This window comes from Ambystoma mexicanum, chromosome 2p, assembly GCF_040938575.1.
Source record: "Ambystoma mexicanum isolate Mex_15411 chromosome 2p, UKY_AmexF1_1, whole genome shotgun sequence".
Taxonomy (NCBI): Eukaryota; Metazoa; Chordata; class Amphibia; order Caudata; family Ambystomatidae; genus Ambystoma; species Ambystoma mexicanum.
Window position 1 is genome coordinate 129,142,235 of NC_090923.1, and position 16,773 is coordinate 129,159,007.

Below are 16,773 nucleotides of genomic sequence, written 5' to 3' on the forward strand. Positions count from 1 at the left end.
ATACAGTGTCGCTCACGCAACTTCTCAGGCTATTTATTGACCTTGGTTGCGTATTACAGTAGACAATATCGATGCTTGCTCCATGGCGTCTAGCTAACAACCCTTGCCCTTGCTTCCTCTACACTAATGCCATACAAACGGGCAACGTTGCCAATGCATTAATACCAGTAGTTATTGACTGCATTCCGAATCCGTGTAGAACAATCTTTAGCACCCCCGGGGTTTCTTTGTTTTTGGGGTTTTGAAACCATATTTAATGTTTGTTTTATTTTTAAAGTTTTAAACCACTGAGTTCGTTCAAATAAGATGATCTAAATGGATCAACAAGGTCTACATTGTGCTCCTGGATTATTTTTCCTGTCCTGAAGTTATGGAGCGTTGTCATTGGCCAGTGGGCCAACGCATTGTAGAGGGGGCATACTTCACTACCCACCTGGCCTTCTCCTCCGTTGAGCAGGGCAGGTTGGTGTAGCACTCTACCAACTGGTTGGCCATAAGTTGTGGTTTCTTAGTAGAAGTGCCTTTTAGTTCTTTGTAAACCTAGGAGACTTGCCTCCTCCCTTCATCCAGGATAATTATGATTTAGGAAGGGCAGTCCTGTTTCATTCTCCTTTCACCTCACCCCCCCCACCCTCCAAAAGCTTGACCCACATACTGTTGTTTTCCCTGGCCAGGTGGGAGACCCATTGACCAGACCAGTGATCAGCTAGCACTGCATAAACTCTGTGGTTTGTTGCAGCATATTCTGCGCTTTTTAATAGACGAATTGCTGTTTAAAGAGGTTGTTGTCCATAAAACGTGTACTTCTGCTGGGAACAGCCTTTCCCCTCTCCTATATCTGAGTGGCAACATCCCTCCAGCAATGCGTTTGCACGTAACATGCTGCCGCAGGAGCACACATTCCCCGTGCATTTTTAAAAGCCCCATAATTGGAAAAACTTTTATTTATTTTTTAAACTAGCAAGAAAATGGCTGCCTTGGCGCCATCTTATTACTAACATGTGTACTGGAAAGGCTGAAGGGGGCGGGGGATGTGTCCTTACTGACATCGTATAAGAGGGGCATGTGCGGCTTGATGCGGGCTACATTTTGGTTTTCCTGGACCTCTCCATTGTGGCTAAAAATTGTAATGTGTTGAATCTCATTTTGAAAACTGACGCATTCTTGTTGACCAGCTTGCTGGTAGTTTGCCACCCTCCTCCTCCTCCTCTTGTTGGGGAGTGGGAAGGGGGCTTTGTAGACTGAGAGAGCAAGAGATAGAACTGTTGGGGATTTGGTGGGATTGGTACATCCAGTTTGAGCTCTTTTTGCTGTTGCTAGCCTAAAATGTGGTCTCTTTGCTTTCCAGGTCCAGGCCAACGTGGAGAAGTCCCTGACCCTGTTCGGCCAGCTCTTGACCAAGAAGCACTTCCTTCTTACCTTTATCCGCACGCTTGAAGCTCAACGCAGCTTCTCCATGCGCGACCGCGGCAACGTGGCCTCCCTAATCATGACCGCGCTGCAGGGGGAGATGGAGTATGCCACTGGCGTCCTGAAACAGCTGCTCTCGGACCTCATTGAGAAGAACCTGGAGAGCAAGAACCACCCCAAGCTGCTCCTGCGAAGGTGAGGCTACAGTATCATCGGTCTTCATTGGTCTCTTTTTTTTCTCATGCTTGCATAACGCTCACACTGCCTGTGCTTCGCTTCTGAGCAGTTTTCATGGGGAGTGGGTGGAGAGGAGATCAGGATAATTCATTCCCAATACTTCGATGGAGGCTGGTCCATATATGTCTGTAAAAGAGAATCGTCAGATCCTCTCGAGGCAGGGGGGCAAGGCACTATAAAACATCTCTTCAAAAACATCCAAAATGTATAATTGAAAAAGAAGAGCATAATCCAGAAGACCTTCCTTACACAAGAATCCTCCGTAGGGAAGAGGGAATATTTGCATTACTTGAACCCCAAAGTTGGGCTATTACTATTTTCTGAATATCTGGTTTGTTTAATGTAAAGTGCTTTGATTCTCTCTTGTACTGTGGGGAGTAATACTGGGTGTGCTTGAGTGGGAAGATTGTGGGCACAGACGTGGAATAATCAACCCTTCGCCATGAAACATCTCACCTGGTTTGTTTCTAGGTGCACCTGGCCAGCCCTTTGCGTGGCTGCTGTGTGCAATAGAGAATTTCCAGGTCTTTCCCAATGTCGATCCAAACACCATAGTAGCTTCCAGACCAACTGCATCTCGCACCCTTTTCGCGTCACCCACCTCCTGCCCATGCCAGTATGCGGTTGACTCGTTACCACCCCTACCATCCAGTGGACTTGGGGTGTGGTTTTGGCCAGAATGCCCAGCCTCATTGTCTCAGACATACTGTGTTTGGGTTAGTACCACCTGCCGTCATGCCCAGCGAAACCTCCAATTGCCCCGCATTTCTGTAGCCTAGTTTCTTCTCTTACAGCTTCCCCCCCGTACCTGCACGCAGGAAAATGCATGTAGCATGCATCATGCTGGCATAAAGAGACCTCCGCGTCCCAGAGGAGCCTGCGCTTTCATCAATATTTTAAGATGGCTGAGGTTTGCTCTGTCGCGCTCAGTAATAAATCCTGGAACTTGAACCACATAACCCAGGGAAAACAATTCATAAATTGCAACTTTCATAGCTTTGCCTTGTGTCTGCTCTGATTAAGTCCCTCTCCAGGGGGGTGCCTCTGGGATCCGCGCAGCGCTCACATGCCTTCATACCAGAAAGGCAGGATATGAGTCAGGAAAAAGAGGCGGGCCTTGGGGAGGTGCGGACATGGCTTTCAATTACTATGTGTCTGAGCAGGAGTGTGTACATATATATTCACTCAAGCAGAAGAACCTACCTTGAGAACGCAATGCACCAAAGTCTCTCGTTAAGACAGTCTCAAATTGTTAAAAAGCGCAACAGTTTGAAAAGAGAAGTTGAGGCTTTGCACACCCTACCATGCTGCTATGTAAAGTAACTTGATTGGTTCATTGGGTACATATTTCAATTTCAAAGCTACTGGCCCGCCATAAAGTCACTTGCCTTCTCAGTTCGCCAGATACACACAGCACACCCTTTCTCACCCACCACAAGTCAAGTATCACTAGCCAATGGCTAGTGCAATTTGTGTGTCATAATAGTTTCCATCTGACCGTAAGCTGGATTTGCAGATCTCTAGCGTGGATTCATGCCATGCACTTTGTTGATGTGTACCAGCAAAGCCTGTGCCCACGTTGTCATGAGTGATCTTATCAATCTATAGGCGCAGGTTGATATGTCATCCCTAGCTCCCACCCCCTCACCTCCGTCATACTGGAACAGAAGAGCAGTATGTGGGACCCCAGGTTATCCCAATACCACATTGAGTGTATGAGAGACGATATGCACTCAATCGTATCGAATGTACCCTCGTACTGAAAGGGTGGAAAGATGTTGAGATACACAATTTGACGTACAGCGAAGGAAAGATACTTAGATGCACTGAAACAATGTGCAAATACTCAAGAATAAAGATGTAACTGAAGTAACAAGAGAAACATATAATCGGATATGAAAGAATCAAATATGCAAAGAAGTTAAAGTAACCTTATAAGTGTATATACGCAGAAACGCAAGGTAGACGAGACTTGTAGGAGCTTGCTGCTGAAGAAAAGATAACATGGCTGTGACGGCCATGATGGAAAGATGGACGCCAGATTCATATTAAAACCAATCAAGCTACTTTAGAGACAGACCAGGGCTGCAGAGACAGGAGACGCTTTGCGAACAGCTTTGTGTGAGTTCATTTGCCTGGGATCAAGGATACTACTTCAAGGCACAAGGAGTCAGAAGGATAAGCCATGTATGGAAGACCTAGTACTCTTAGATTAAGTAAAGAAGAAAACATCAGGAGCCAAGTATTGCACAAGTCAAGATGCAAAAGGCCTATGCAAGGTGGAGTGAGCACGTCTCCAGAGGCCGAAAAGTGCAATGACACTTGACACAACTGAATCAAATAGCAGTAAATGGAAGGTTGAAATTGACAAATTTGCGGTCTCCTCCCACATGATTCAGAAGTCAAAAACAAGGCCTATTCATTAAGCTCCAGACGAAGATAATGGTGTACCTACACTCCCTTAAAAGTCCCAGAATAGAGAACAGGCTGCAAGGTCAACTACAAAGGAGAAGCCTTGGCTTGTGACCAGACTGATGTGAGATGATGGACTAATTGGGGAAGTAGTGAGTAGTCTGATGTTAGTCTCGGGACCTTGGTACCATTTTGTTTACGTGCTTCTAACGAGCCAAAAGTCCAAGGTTGGGAAAGCCTGCCAACCAATCGGAGGATCGATGTAGCAACATGCTATACAATGTTGCAAAGACCAATCCGCCACCATTCTTCTTCTGTAAACGGTATTATATGTATTTGTAGGTGGCTCGAGGCGTGCCTGACAGATAAGGGACAGCCAATGATATTCTTAACACTTAAACATACTCTAGGTACACATGTTCCCTTACCCAATCCCTCCCTTCAACAGCTTTTACAGTTTTCCACATAGGAGATGTCCTAGATTACGTGCCAGAGGACAAAGGGCTGTGGAGTTTCGGTCTCCTCCCTTGTTTCCTGTCTTCAGACACTCTGGAGCCTCGGCTGGCTACACAAATGGATCCTGCCGAAGACAAAAATCAAACCACGACCTCCCCCCTTCCAGGACGGCAGAAGGACCAAGAAAGAACAAGCACACTCAAAATTGCGAAAAAAAAAGAAATGGTGCCCTACTGTGCATTACCGCGGCTGGTTTGACAGCCTGCAGGAAAAAAATTGCACAAGTTGGTAGACCACGCCCACTGCCACCAGCCATAATTGTAAGCTTGTAACTTTAACATAAATATTACAGGATCAGTGAGAAAGGGGATACAGAGTAACCCCCAGCACTCCACATAAGGTGGGGTGTGCTAGACTCGCAATATAACACGTAGAGAGGATACAACTCTCCCTCTAGTCTTGAGCACGCATTCTGTGATGTAAGTAACTGTAACAGCAAAGTTACAGCAACAGTGAGAAAGGGCATATTATGCATCCCCTCAGCACTCCACATAAGCGTGTGCTGATCTCACAATGGGGTTTGTAGAAAGGATACAAAGTATCTTTCTACAGTAGTTCACCCAAGGAACCCAAGAGAAAATAAAAAGGAGAGCCCAGGGGGCACCCCAGCAACACTGCACTGAAAAGTGCACATGCCCAAAACGTTACAGGAAAGTACAATTCCAAAAAATAAAGCATGGAGAGTCCCACAAATAACTTCCATGGAAAGATTAAAAGAAAGGGCGAGTGGGGAAAAAGGTTCCCTCTCACTCAGGAACATAGAACAATTATCCACAAGTCCAGCATAAAGTGCTGGGGTGTCTCACATCTGAGGGATATTTAACATAAATATGAAAATCTAACCTAACTTCGTAATTGGAGCGAAGAAACAATTGGTGTCTGTGCTGCTGCTTCTTGACTGCATCACGTTTCCTGTGGGATTTCAATCTTCCTGCCTAGATCAGATATCGTGTTGTCCCTTTGTGGTTTTGTGGGGGAGGAATGCTCAGATTCAGTTGTACAGCTATGCACCATCGCTACTTTGAGGGTGTCCTAATGTCATTTCATCCCTCTATGCTGAATAGCTCCTGGCTTGTATTTTCTATCCTCTGACCACTAGTACTCTTCACACAACCACTCCCTGTGTGGTTTTGATGAGTTCAATCCAGAGTTCTTAAACCCCTGCCATGTTGGTATCAACATCCAGGAACAGCCCCTACCCACATCCCAGGAGATCAGTCGAACTTCTGCTGGGGGATAAACGAGGAGCACGCCACGGCAACCGGGGGTCTATTACAGCAAACACACAAATCCATTTCAAAAGGTGCATGGGCTGTATCCTCGGTAGGAGAAAGACGAAGAATTACATCTCGTCGCATTGATTTTCAGCCGGTGAGCCGGCATTCAGCTGCAAAATCCATTATTGTCGTTCATTCGATATCTTCCAATCCGCGCTCTATTGATCAGCCTTTGTGACATAGATTGCGCTGCGGGGCTGCGTGCCTGCCTCGCTGTGCTGTAAATAAAGCATCTCCGGGCTCTTGGAGAATGAGAACGGGCCTCCTCCCAGGGCATCTCGTACCACAGCTCCAGTCCCTTTTTAACCCCTTCAATGCCAAGTCTTGCTTCCGGGGCCTTTAGATGTGCACATTGTGCACTCAGACGGTCCGTCTTAAATGAACTTTCATCTTCAATTTTGCTTCTGTTTTGATCAAGTTCTTTATGATAGCGCCAGTTTTTGTTCAGCTTTCCAATGACCCACTGCCTGATTACTTTCTAATTGCCATAATGTGTACATGTTTTATTGTAAATATCACAGGTTTACACTGCTAAATTTAGGTTACTCGGGATTGCTAAATTAAAAAAAGCACATTTGTAGATAATTTCTTTAGTAAATGGTGGCAATTTCTTATATTGGCACAATCTTCCAGCTTAAACAAATAGGAGAAAATATTATATCGACGTAGCCTGCCTCGCATCTAGATAGAATTGTGAATGTTAGCATGTGCACACATAGAGGGAACTCCTAAGCTTAGCATGCGCCACATCTAGATAGAATTGTGAATGTTAGCATATGCCGCTCTTAGTTTGAATCTTCAACGTAGCCTGCGTCGCACCTAGATAGAATTGTGAATGTTAGCATATGCCGCTCTTAGTTTGCATCTTCAACGTAGCCTGCCTTGCATCTAGATAGAATTGTGAATGTTAGCATGTGCACACATAGAGGGAACACCTAAGCTTAGCATGTGCCACATCTAGATAGAATTGTGAATGTTAGCATAGGCCACTCTTAGTTTGAATCTTCAACGTAGCCTGCGTCTCATCTAGATAGAATTGTGAATGTTAGCATATGCCGCTCTTAGTTTGAACCTTCAACGTAGCCTGCGTCGCATCTAGATAGAATTGTGAATGTTAGCATATGCCGCTCTTAGTTTGAACCTTCAACGTAGCCTGCGTCTCATCTAGATAGAATTGTGAATGTTAGCATATGCCGCTCTTAGTTTGAATCTTCAACGTAGCCTGCGTCGCATCTAGATAAAATTGTGAATGTTAGCAAATGCCGCTCTTAGTTTGAATCTTCAACGTAGCCTGCGTCGTATCTAGATAGAGATGTTATTCAATGATTGATAGACGACTCTCCTGCCAAGCCAAGACCAAGCGTGCTATCATGAATCAATAACCAACCCACTAACAATTTCACTCCTCTGCATACACCTCTCAAACTCAAACCAAACACAAGCCTTAAACCCAGCAAACCGCACAACTTCACTACGCTGCAACAACAAAACAAACCGCACATAGATTTGCACAAAAGCACACAACGACTACCAACCGAAAAACACCCGCAGCCCAGCCAAAGGACCCACCGGGTTGAGGCTGCCAACAGCACATCACTGCTCTCTTGCACTTTTCCAGCTCATTCTGACTAACTCACCCCCCGTCCCTTTTTCAGAGCCCCCAGAGCGCCAGGGGACCGCTCCGGTGGCGATAGTGCGCGGTACAAATATCCTTTAATATTAACATGAGCAAACGCACTCTGGGCACATCTCTCAAAACAAGGTGCGGCCCAATAGTCGTTCCTCCCGATGTTTCCTTACCAATAATTCAAAGGACCCTGGAGCAATGTCACGGTTACTGTAGAATGTTGATCCCAGTGCTGCGTAGGCGTGGAAGATGCATACTCCATGCTCCACGCGCTTTTAGGTTATGAGGAGGCGAGCCTTCTGTTTGGATCTTCCAGACTAGCCCAGCTTTGCCTTCGTTTTCCATTGCCCAATCCCTATCTTTCCTTTGTGTTTAAATAAATAACTTGAGAAGAGGAAATGCAGCTGGAAAGTAGGGCACTTTGGGGCAGAGGCCACAACATTGCCCTTGTAAGAAAATGGTGATATAGAGCCTATAAGGAACGGCTGACAGTTGTATGTTGCCTTTGGCAGTACGGGTACCCTCGCCACCCAGCATTCGCCCCTGCATTCTTCCTCGTGTATTCTCCATCCCATTATTCTTTCTCGCATCCTTTGCCTAATGGTTTACCAATCGCCCCTCGGTGGGGAGATTTACAAACTACATGGCCGGAATCCTCACTCCCCGCCCGCCCCTGTTTCCCTGAAGCTCAATTTCTTTCTTTGTGCCATACTCCTCCTCGACCGACCGACCACCTACCCTCTTAACTTCGTATCCTATTGGCATTCTTGTATGGCTGGCGAGCCAAAAATTGGATTGTCGCTTGTCCCTGCTTTGGCCCTGATGTGCACCTTCCTGATGTTTCCTAGTTTAGATTCTGAGTAAATTATTGTAATTTGGAGATTTATGGAGTGCTTCGTACAGGCAGAGTGCTTCAAAGCGCTGTAATAATCGGTGTAAATACCCACTCATGTACTGGATTTATCATTGACAATTGAACGATGAAGAGCGGAATTGACATCGCCAGGCTTTTAACCTATGTTGCTTAGCATCGTCCTCTTCCTGGGCCAAGTACGCTGCAGGCACGCTTCTCCCCCCCCCCCCCCCTGAACACATCTCGTCTGTCTTCAGCTTGAGGCAATGTCCTCCATCAGTCGGGTCCCAAAGCACATCCTGCAGGAGCTGCTGACCCCATAGGCCCCCGTGGAGGGGGTCTGAAACCGAACCGCCAAGAATGTTCACATCTATGCTTTCTTTGCCACTAGGTGAATTGGAAGAAATAAGAATGATTCCCGACTCTCACTATGTCTTGAAAGACAGATATCATAAACAAGCTCGGGAGAAATGGTCGTCATTGCTCCAGCGTAGCCTAACCTTAAGCTGCTCAACTTGGTCCGTCCACTGGACTGTACCTGGCAACCTCTGCTGGAGGCCCACAAGTGGCACAACAAACGTTGCCTTTGAGTGACATTTGCTCAGCAGGCATCCATACATGTTTGGGCAACAGTATGTACCCATTGGAAATCCAAGCGGGTAAGTTGCACATGAAAACTCCATGGTCACCTTATACAAATGAGTCAATCTGACTGCTTTCCCAACCCCCTGCGTTGGGCACCAGTCCTATTTGCCCACCCTCCCCATTGATCACCTTTTTTGACTGGGGTGATCTCGTATCGTGTCTTCTGTAAATAAATATTCGCCAGTACGATGAAACCGGGAGGCTGGGAGGTGACCCCCCCCCCCCTCTGCAGCCACCTCATCTTCCCCGGTGGGAGGGAAGCCGACAAGCCGACAAGCTCCTTAATGTGTTTTTTATAAAGAGGTTAACAAATTAGAACTAATAAAGGCCATTAATTAAGGAGTTGTTTAATTACTTTTCCAGGGACTTCACAGAGGTTGTTTGTCTGGCTTTATTGCGGTGATCAGTATTTGGGGGAGGCTGGTGCAGAGGTGGCTTTCTTCGTCTGCTGTACTTCTAAATGCAGGTGTATTTGATCTGCTTCATTTTTAGTGATTAGTGTTGGGAGTCAGAATTGAGTAGCCTGACGACTGTGTATTGGGTAACGCTCACCATGCTTGTTCGGTACAAACACCCAAACTCTGGTTTTGGATCATTAGGAATGACTCCTTCCTCCATCATGGCGCATTGTTTAAGGTGCCTTTGTTGGAGGTCAAATGGTGTGCTTCACTAGGTAATATCGGATTAAGAGAGGCAAATGTTCAAGATATGTCATTCAATTTGAGACCTCAAGAAGTGCAGGGCAGATGCAGCAGGGTCTTTATGGTGCGAGGTCAAAGCTTCCTTATTTCCTCCTGTCTCGAGGGTACCTCAGTGGTAACGTGCTCGCCTTGGAAGCAAGACAGCACGGAGCAACACAGGTTCGATCCCCGGGTCTGCGCTTAGAAACCTCTGGGTATTAAGTGCGTTATAAATAACCTATCATATTATATCATATATCCTGTGTGCTTTGCAAAGAGGTCACCAGTTTGTGAAAGCATGGGCTTCTGATTCATGGACTGCAGCGGGTAATAGGTGGCCTATGAAGCAAACCTACCAAGGGTGTTGGTGTCAATGGAAGACGCTGTGAGTTTAAGTCCTGCATTTTGGTTTGAGGGTTGGCTTGCTTGTCTATGCTGTGGCCACTGTTTGTGTCCCCTTGCGTTTTAGGCCTAGAGTCTTTTAAAGCTGCTATATTTGTGAGGTGATCAAAATCATTTTACAACTTGGTGATAACCTAGAACTTAGATTGTGAGAAACTGGTTCAATTTCAAATTTACGAAACGACAGTATCATGTCGGGCACCTTCAGCCTGTTCTGGTGCTTAAAACCACTAGCTGGGGTACCCGGCATTGCCCGTGTCCTGATCGAGTGTTGTCTCATGTGCCTGGGAGGATGTTGCTCTTGTCCTCTTGACGGCAAGTGTTGCTTCAGTTTGCTCTGGTGGATCATGTGTCCTGGAGGATGTTGCTTTGATCCTCATGTCAGCAAGTCTTGCTTCAGTTTGCTCTGCCATCTCATTTGCCCTGGAGAAAGTTGCTCTTGTCCTCTGGTTGGGAAGTCGTGCTGCTGTTTGTTGTTGTGTTGCAGAAGCTCTTAATATAGTTTTTTTTTTTGTTTGCATCAGATGGAGCTTTTCCAAGTGATGTTCATTTTTTGAGCACCATGTTTCAGTCACTCAATGGCTTCATCAAATTTGAGAAAAGGTCCAAGAAAGATTGATTGTGCTCTATTCTCGTGAATGAACTTAAGTAAATTATAACCTTGCCATTTCCCATATTAAACGTTTTTTGTTTTAATTCCCTTTACACATGCTCTAATAAACACTTTAGAACTGTATACAGTAGTAATACATTTCAAAGGAATAACCAAAACATCGAACATTTTGCTTCAGACACTTTTCCAAATGTTGCGTCCTTCTACTACCCACTGAAATGTGAATCGGAGTGAGCATCTGTAAATGAGGGTGTCTACGGAGTGAATTCTTTGCATCCAAACATAGACTACAATCTTGCCCCGGACAAATGAGGAACCCATGCACAATTTGGGAGCAGTGGGTTCAACGATGTGGATTTGTATAGCTGGACAAGCATACACACGCATACATTCAGCTTTATATATAAAGATAATAAGGGAAAGAAAAAATGCAGGTCCCAACATGCAGTCTGTCAAGAGTGACTAAAGGGGCCACAATTGAAAAGTGGCTGCTTTGCAGCTGCTTGCATTCATTGCTTGTGCAGACCCTTAAGTATAACCTGCTGTTTTTTCTAAGGGTTGCACAGGGGGTAGTGCAGGGTGGACGCAGATAACCCTTTTTGCATTCTAAAAAGGCTAACATACTTATACCGCTCAATGTGAAAAACAGGGATAGTCTTGTTTAGACCACTCCATGTAGGCTGATGTTTTAAGCAAGTTACACTCCTGTGTTAGGAAGAATTTCCTTAAACCCGTTGGTCTAGATATTTAGATCGTCTTCTGGACGTAGGCGGCCAGTGATTCCCTTAAACACAGAAGGCGGTCTAAATGGTAGTGACCGAACAGTCCAGGCCCAACCATGAGGTTGAGTTGGGTGGCTAACAAGTACAGTACACACATTTCACAAATATGAAATGAGACAATCGCCACACACTATTTTAATTAAAATGTTTTCCTTGTACATTAAATGGCAATTGAATGAACACTACACTAACATGCAAGTGAACATTACGAAATACAAAATAAATGCAACAGTAGAACAGGTAAGTAAACAGATTTCCTGTCTAGGCCAGAAAGTTTGTGAAGAGACCAAAGGGATCCAATTGTGGGGATTTGAGTAGTATTTTACAGGAAAGGGTTGCCTTCTATGAAACTGCCCTGTGCCACAAGAGGTGGTAGAAAGAGGATACATGAAAAAGTAATCCTGGAGGGACGTTTACTTCTGGTAACGGTTACATTGATCCGAGAGGTATTTAGCCAGTGGTAAACGACGAGGGAGATGAAGCAATCCGAAGTTCGTTTGTTCTTCAGATGGGGGAAAACAAGAACTATATACAAGACACTTATATTAACTGTATGCAAGGACTGGAAATGGACTGGACATAGATTAGGGATGTCCTAACAGAACTCTGACACTGATAAAAGTGCTCCAAGAGCTGGGCCAGACAGAAGCACATGCTGAGGTTGTTTCTACAGGTCATTTTCTTTTTAGATGGGTTTTTCTGAATTGGTAGGGCCAGTTAGGTACTTAGTCATCTGGCCTCGGGACACTTTGTTTTTGGACTTTGACGAGCATCCTTCATTTTTGCTTTAGATGGCAGGGAATTTCCCTCGTAGTGATAGGGTTAGTTTGGCATTTTAATTTTATTTGGAATAAGCACGTGCATACCGTTGCCCACTGTTGCCTGAGTCATCCTTCGGTTTGCAACAACACGTATACCACACTACGTTCTCTTTTGTGGAGACCCAGGCATGGAAACATGTTTATTGGAAAGGCTCTAGTCTAGCAGTCAGTTTTCATATCCTGTTGGCTGAGGAACAAGTCAATTCATTTCCCAAACAGTCACAATTGGTGGTAGTTGTTTTGTGGGTTGAGGTATACTTATATATAGCATGCCAAGCTGAGACCAGCAATCTAATTTCATAGTTCCCGGAACAGCCCCCTGGCATGGTTGGGGATTCAGCCTGATTATTTGGAGAAGAGTTTTTAAATGCACTAATTCACGGCCCACCTTGGTGCCAACCTGGACCTAGCTGGTCCAGGCTATCAGTATGGCTGGGGCACTTGTTGGAATCTAGGCCAACTCTTGCCATTCCTCCACTAATTGAGCATAAGAGCTGTTCTAAAAAAATTAATCGTTTTTGCACATCTAACCTGGCTTGTTTTGTTCCCAAAGTTTGACATCCATTTCAGGCTCCTCTTAACATTAGAGTGCTAAAGGTTGACTCTTTAAATGGGGTCTCCCATACCATCTCTCTACATCCCCATTGTTTCTGCCACTCTACCTGCAGTTGGTGAGTATGTGCAAGTGGATCTAGGTCACGTGGCCTAAGCCCCACCCACCTTCTTAGCCCTGCCTCTTCCTTTTTTGCTCTTAACTCTTAGATCAAGAGCTTCTCTCACCCAGGTTTATTTGAAGTGTAGGGCAGACGAAGAAAAGGGCAATTCCTGTTTCAACATGCTAGGACCGGCAAGACCCAGGGTCCGAACCCTTGCTCAGACAATGGGTAAGCATGCACCAACGTGTATTTTCTCCCTCCGTCCCCACCATAACCAGGCAATGCCAACGACATTGCCCCTCCTATAAGGCATGGACTCTGCAATGCAGCAACCTTGACCACATCAGCCTCAAGCCCACCCGCATCCCCCCACCATCCACAACACAGAGATTGATGCTCGCCAGCGTCTGCTCAGCTGTCACTCATGCAGCAAACCTTGCCAACCCACTACACATGTCCCGGATGCCATCTTCATCACTGAGACCTTGTAGAGGCCCACCTCCACCCACATCCTAGACGTCCTTGTCCCCAACGGCTACAGCATCCAACACTGAGACCGGCCGAACAAGAGGCGGAGTCTTACAGTCATCCATAAGACCTTGTGGCCCTGCACCAGACTTGACGTCCACAACATTGGCTCCCTCAAAGTCTTCTCCTGAACCTTCCCATTCTCCCAGATGGACAGTCACCTTTCATCTCCTCTACAGATCCCCAACACTGCCTTCATTAGAGACTTCGGTGAACTGGACACCACCATGTCACTCAAGAATGCCAACATCTTCCTAGGCGACTTCACCCTCCCAGGCAACAAGGCCACCAAACCGATGAAGGACTCTTGGCTCGACCTCTCAACACCCTCAGCCTCACACAGTGCACGAAAGACCCAACACACAAGAAATGTTACATCCTCGACCTAATCATCACTGCACTGCCTTCCCTCCACTACAGCTTCCTCATCCGCTTGTGTAGTCTGGCCACCTGGCAATGCCTTTCAACATCCTGCCCACCACCCCAGTCAAGCACTCCCAGCATAAACCCATCAGACAAATCTTCAGGTCCTTCAGGAACATCCCAGTGGAAGCTCTCATGGAAGATATCGCCAACCTCCTGTTAGGACAGTTCTAAAGTCCAACGATAACCATAATTCTGAGGCATTACATAAACACCCTCTTAGTATAAGGCTGTACCACCTGAGAATATTGGTAGCATGGGCCGAGTAGCCAGGCTTATGTTAGGAGGGAGGGCTGTAGCTTAGTACAAAGAAATTATAGCGTAACTGTGGTCAAAAGGAACACTTTGTATTGTAAAAATAAAGGGTTTATTTAAATGCAAGTAGGTTAAGAAACTTTGGGAAATAAGTACTATAACATATCCTATAAAAACAATTTTAAAAACCAACTTGGTACTTATGGGATACAACCCAAAGTATAACCCTCTTAAAAATAGCAATCGGCAGTTCAAGGTGAGTCAAACCTATAACACATTCAGAATGGTATTCAGCTATTCTTGGAGTAAAACCAGATTAGATATACTCTTAGAATACCATCAGTAATTGAAGGGTAGTAGACCCTGGAAGTCATGCAGTGACACTGTTACAGAAATCACATAATAAACCAAACCAGTACACGTATACACCTGGTAACATTACTTTTTTAGATCTCAGTTCAGAGCTAGTGAAACAACTCGTATACTTTCTAGAGGGGCCTCAAGCTACTGAATGATGAGTATTAACACTCGACTATTTTAGAATGCATTAAGCAATGCAGGGAATGCAAATCCCAATTAAACTTTAAGAAAGAGACCATGTATTTCAAGGTAAGTAATTGACCTATTGGTACATTACTATCCATTACAGTATACCTTATAAGAAATGTACAATACAGTTTCTAAGGTGAGTAAGAACTTTTATGAAACTATTTTAGAATAGCACTAATGCCATTTGGGGAAAGCACAGCCCAGTGTTACAAGTTTAGAATCGCAGCAGCTGTTCAAGGTAAGTAAAACCATATACTTTGAACAGGGGAAGAATGCAACTCATAAGGCAAGTATTAACTTCAAGATTGTTTTAGATCTCTATAAAGCAGATCAGGGAAAGTAAAACCCTATGGTTCACTTTAATAATGACAATCTGTTATTCAAGGTAGGTAAACCCTATTGGTAAGCTTTTACACTAATTCAGTTAAGAATTATAAAACCATACCAATACGTATTACTTTTCAGAAGGGGGAAACATCATTCATAGTTAGTAAAGCAAATGGTTTACTTTTACATGTGACTGCTTAAACAGTGGTTTGCACCCACAATTGTTACAGGAAATTGACATTAATGACAGCTCCACTGTTTTAACTAGTAGTGGCTTGCACAAGCAATTGTTAGTTACAACACTGAGAAGTACGTTTATACTTGTTGCAATTTCTAGACACAATCTTTATCAAAGTCTTTCCCTATTCTATAGCATGAGGCAGAAGAGGGACCCAAGTGGTCTAGGTGCCAGCTGTAGGCACGTCCTTATAGGGCCAAGAGTTCCAGAGGATATCTTCTTTAGCAAGTATTAGTTTCAGAGTTAGTTAAGTGTTCAGGGACTTCAGAGAAGGCTCTCTATATGCGTTTGAGCATTAGTCCTTGGAAAGTGGTATGGGCCAACAACCGAATCACCTCAGCCTCACAGGATTCACACAAGACTTAAGGTAAGTATTACCCTAGCCAACACAGCACCTTAGGAGAAAAGAAGAGCTGAGTAGAAGCCTTCAGGATTCAGCAGCACAGGACCCGGTCCCTGTATTCTTCGTCTGGAGAAGAAAGAACTAGACACTGCAGTAGCAGTGGTCAGAGGAGGCTTCCAGAAAAGGTTTCTTCATGAATTCTCGCAGCTCTGTAGATTCCGTGCCTTTTTACAGCAGCCAGATGAAGAACGAATATCACTGGATGGAATCTCTTCACTAATCTGGTCCTGCACTCTGTTGAGGGGACTTCAAGGATTCAAATCGGGTCTCTGAAGATCCAGCAAAGTTCTGAATGGATTCGCACTATGAAGACCATGCACTGCTCTCAGGCTCAAGGTCCCATCGTTTTGGCGGTTTACAGCCCAGCAAGGTCGCCGCACACCTTGAGATGGCTAAAAATACAGGTCTTCTTGAGACTAGTGGATCCCACCAACCTCTTGGGTGGAGGCGCTGGATTTTGGAAGGAAGGGTTTCATCAGGCTTCGATTACACAGAACGCTCTCCGGTCGCTGGAAATCGCTGCAGACCTCTTTTTTCTTCATCTTCCTCTTCTGATTCAGCTCCAGTGTTCGACTTGTCAGCAGTTTCCGTAATCTGAGTATTTGTCAGGCACTACAGCACAACTTCTGTAAACTCTCCCTACACTTTACAGAAAGGGGTGGTCTGGCTGTCTAATCGGGACAGCCAGCCCCCTCTCCCCCCACTCCATTGAGACTTCAAGCAAGGTGAAAGACAAGGGGCTGAAGAGAGTTGGACTCCTCCCTCACTTCCTGCCTTCTCAGACACACTGGAGCCTTGGCATGGAATACAAAGGATTCCTGGGAGACAAGACTTGTACCGAGGTCATTCCTACCTAGAATGGTAGAAGACAATCTAGGAAACAACAAGTAAATGAGAAAAGGCAAAAAAAGAGCCCGTCATTCTAGAAGAATGGTGGCCATCCTGTGCATTACCGAGGCTCATTTGACAGCCTGTGAGTAATGACTAAGTCATAAAGATAAAACCACTGCCACCAGTGATTCAAGTAAGCTTGCATTTGTAAAAAAAAAGTTACCAGGTAAGAAAGAAAGGGAATACATTGTATCCCCCAGCATTCCACATACGGTGCGGTGTGCCGGC

The 16,773-nt window shown here is 45.2% G+C and overlaps 1 protein-coding gene across 3 annotated transcripts in view; it reads left to right on the forward strand.

Annotated features, from left to right (window-relative positions):
* PLXNA1 (plexin A1) overlaps positions 1 to 16,773 on the forward strand; it is an 812,782-nt gene that overhangs the window by 723,194 nt on the left and 72,815 nt on the right. For all 3 annotated transcript variants that reach the window (XM_069643382.1, XM_069643384.1, XM_069643383.1), the window contains exon 22: positions 1,349 to 1,605. In XM_069643382.1, the coding sequence (XP_069499483.1) occupies positions 1,349 to 1,605 (257 nt within the window). The remainder of the gene's footprint in view (positions 1 to 1,348; positions 1,606 to 16,773) is intronic.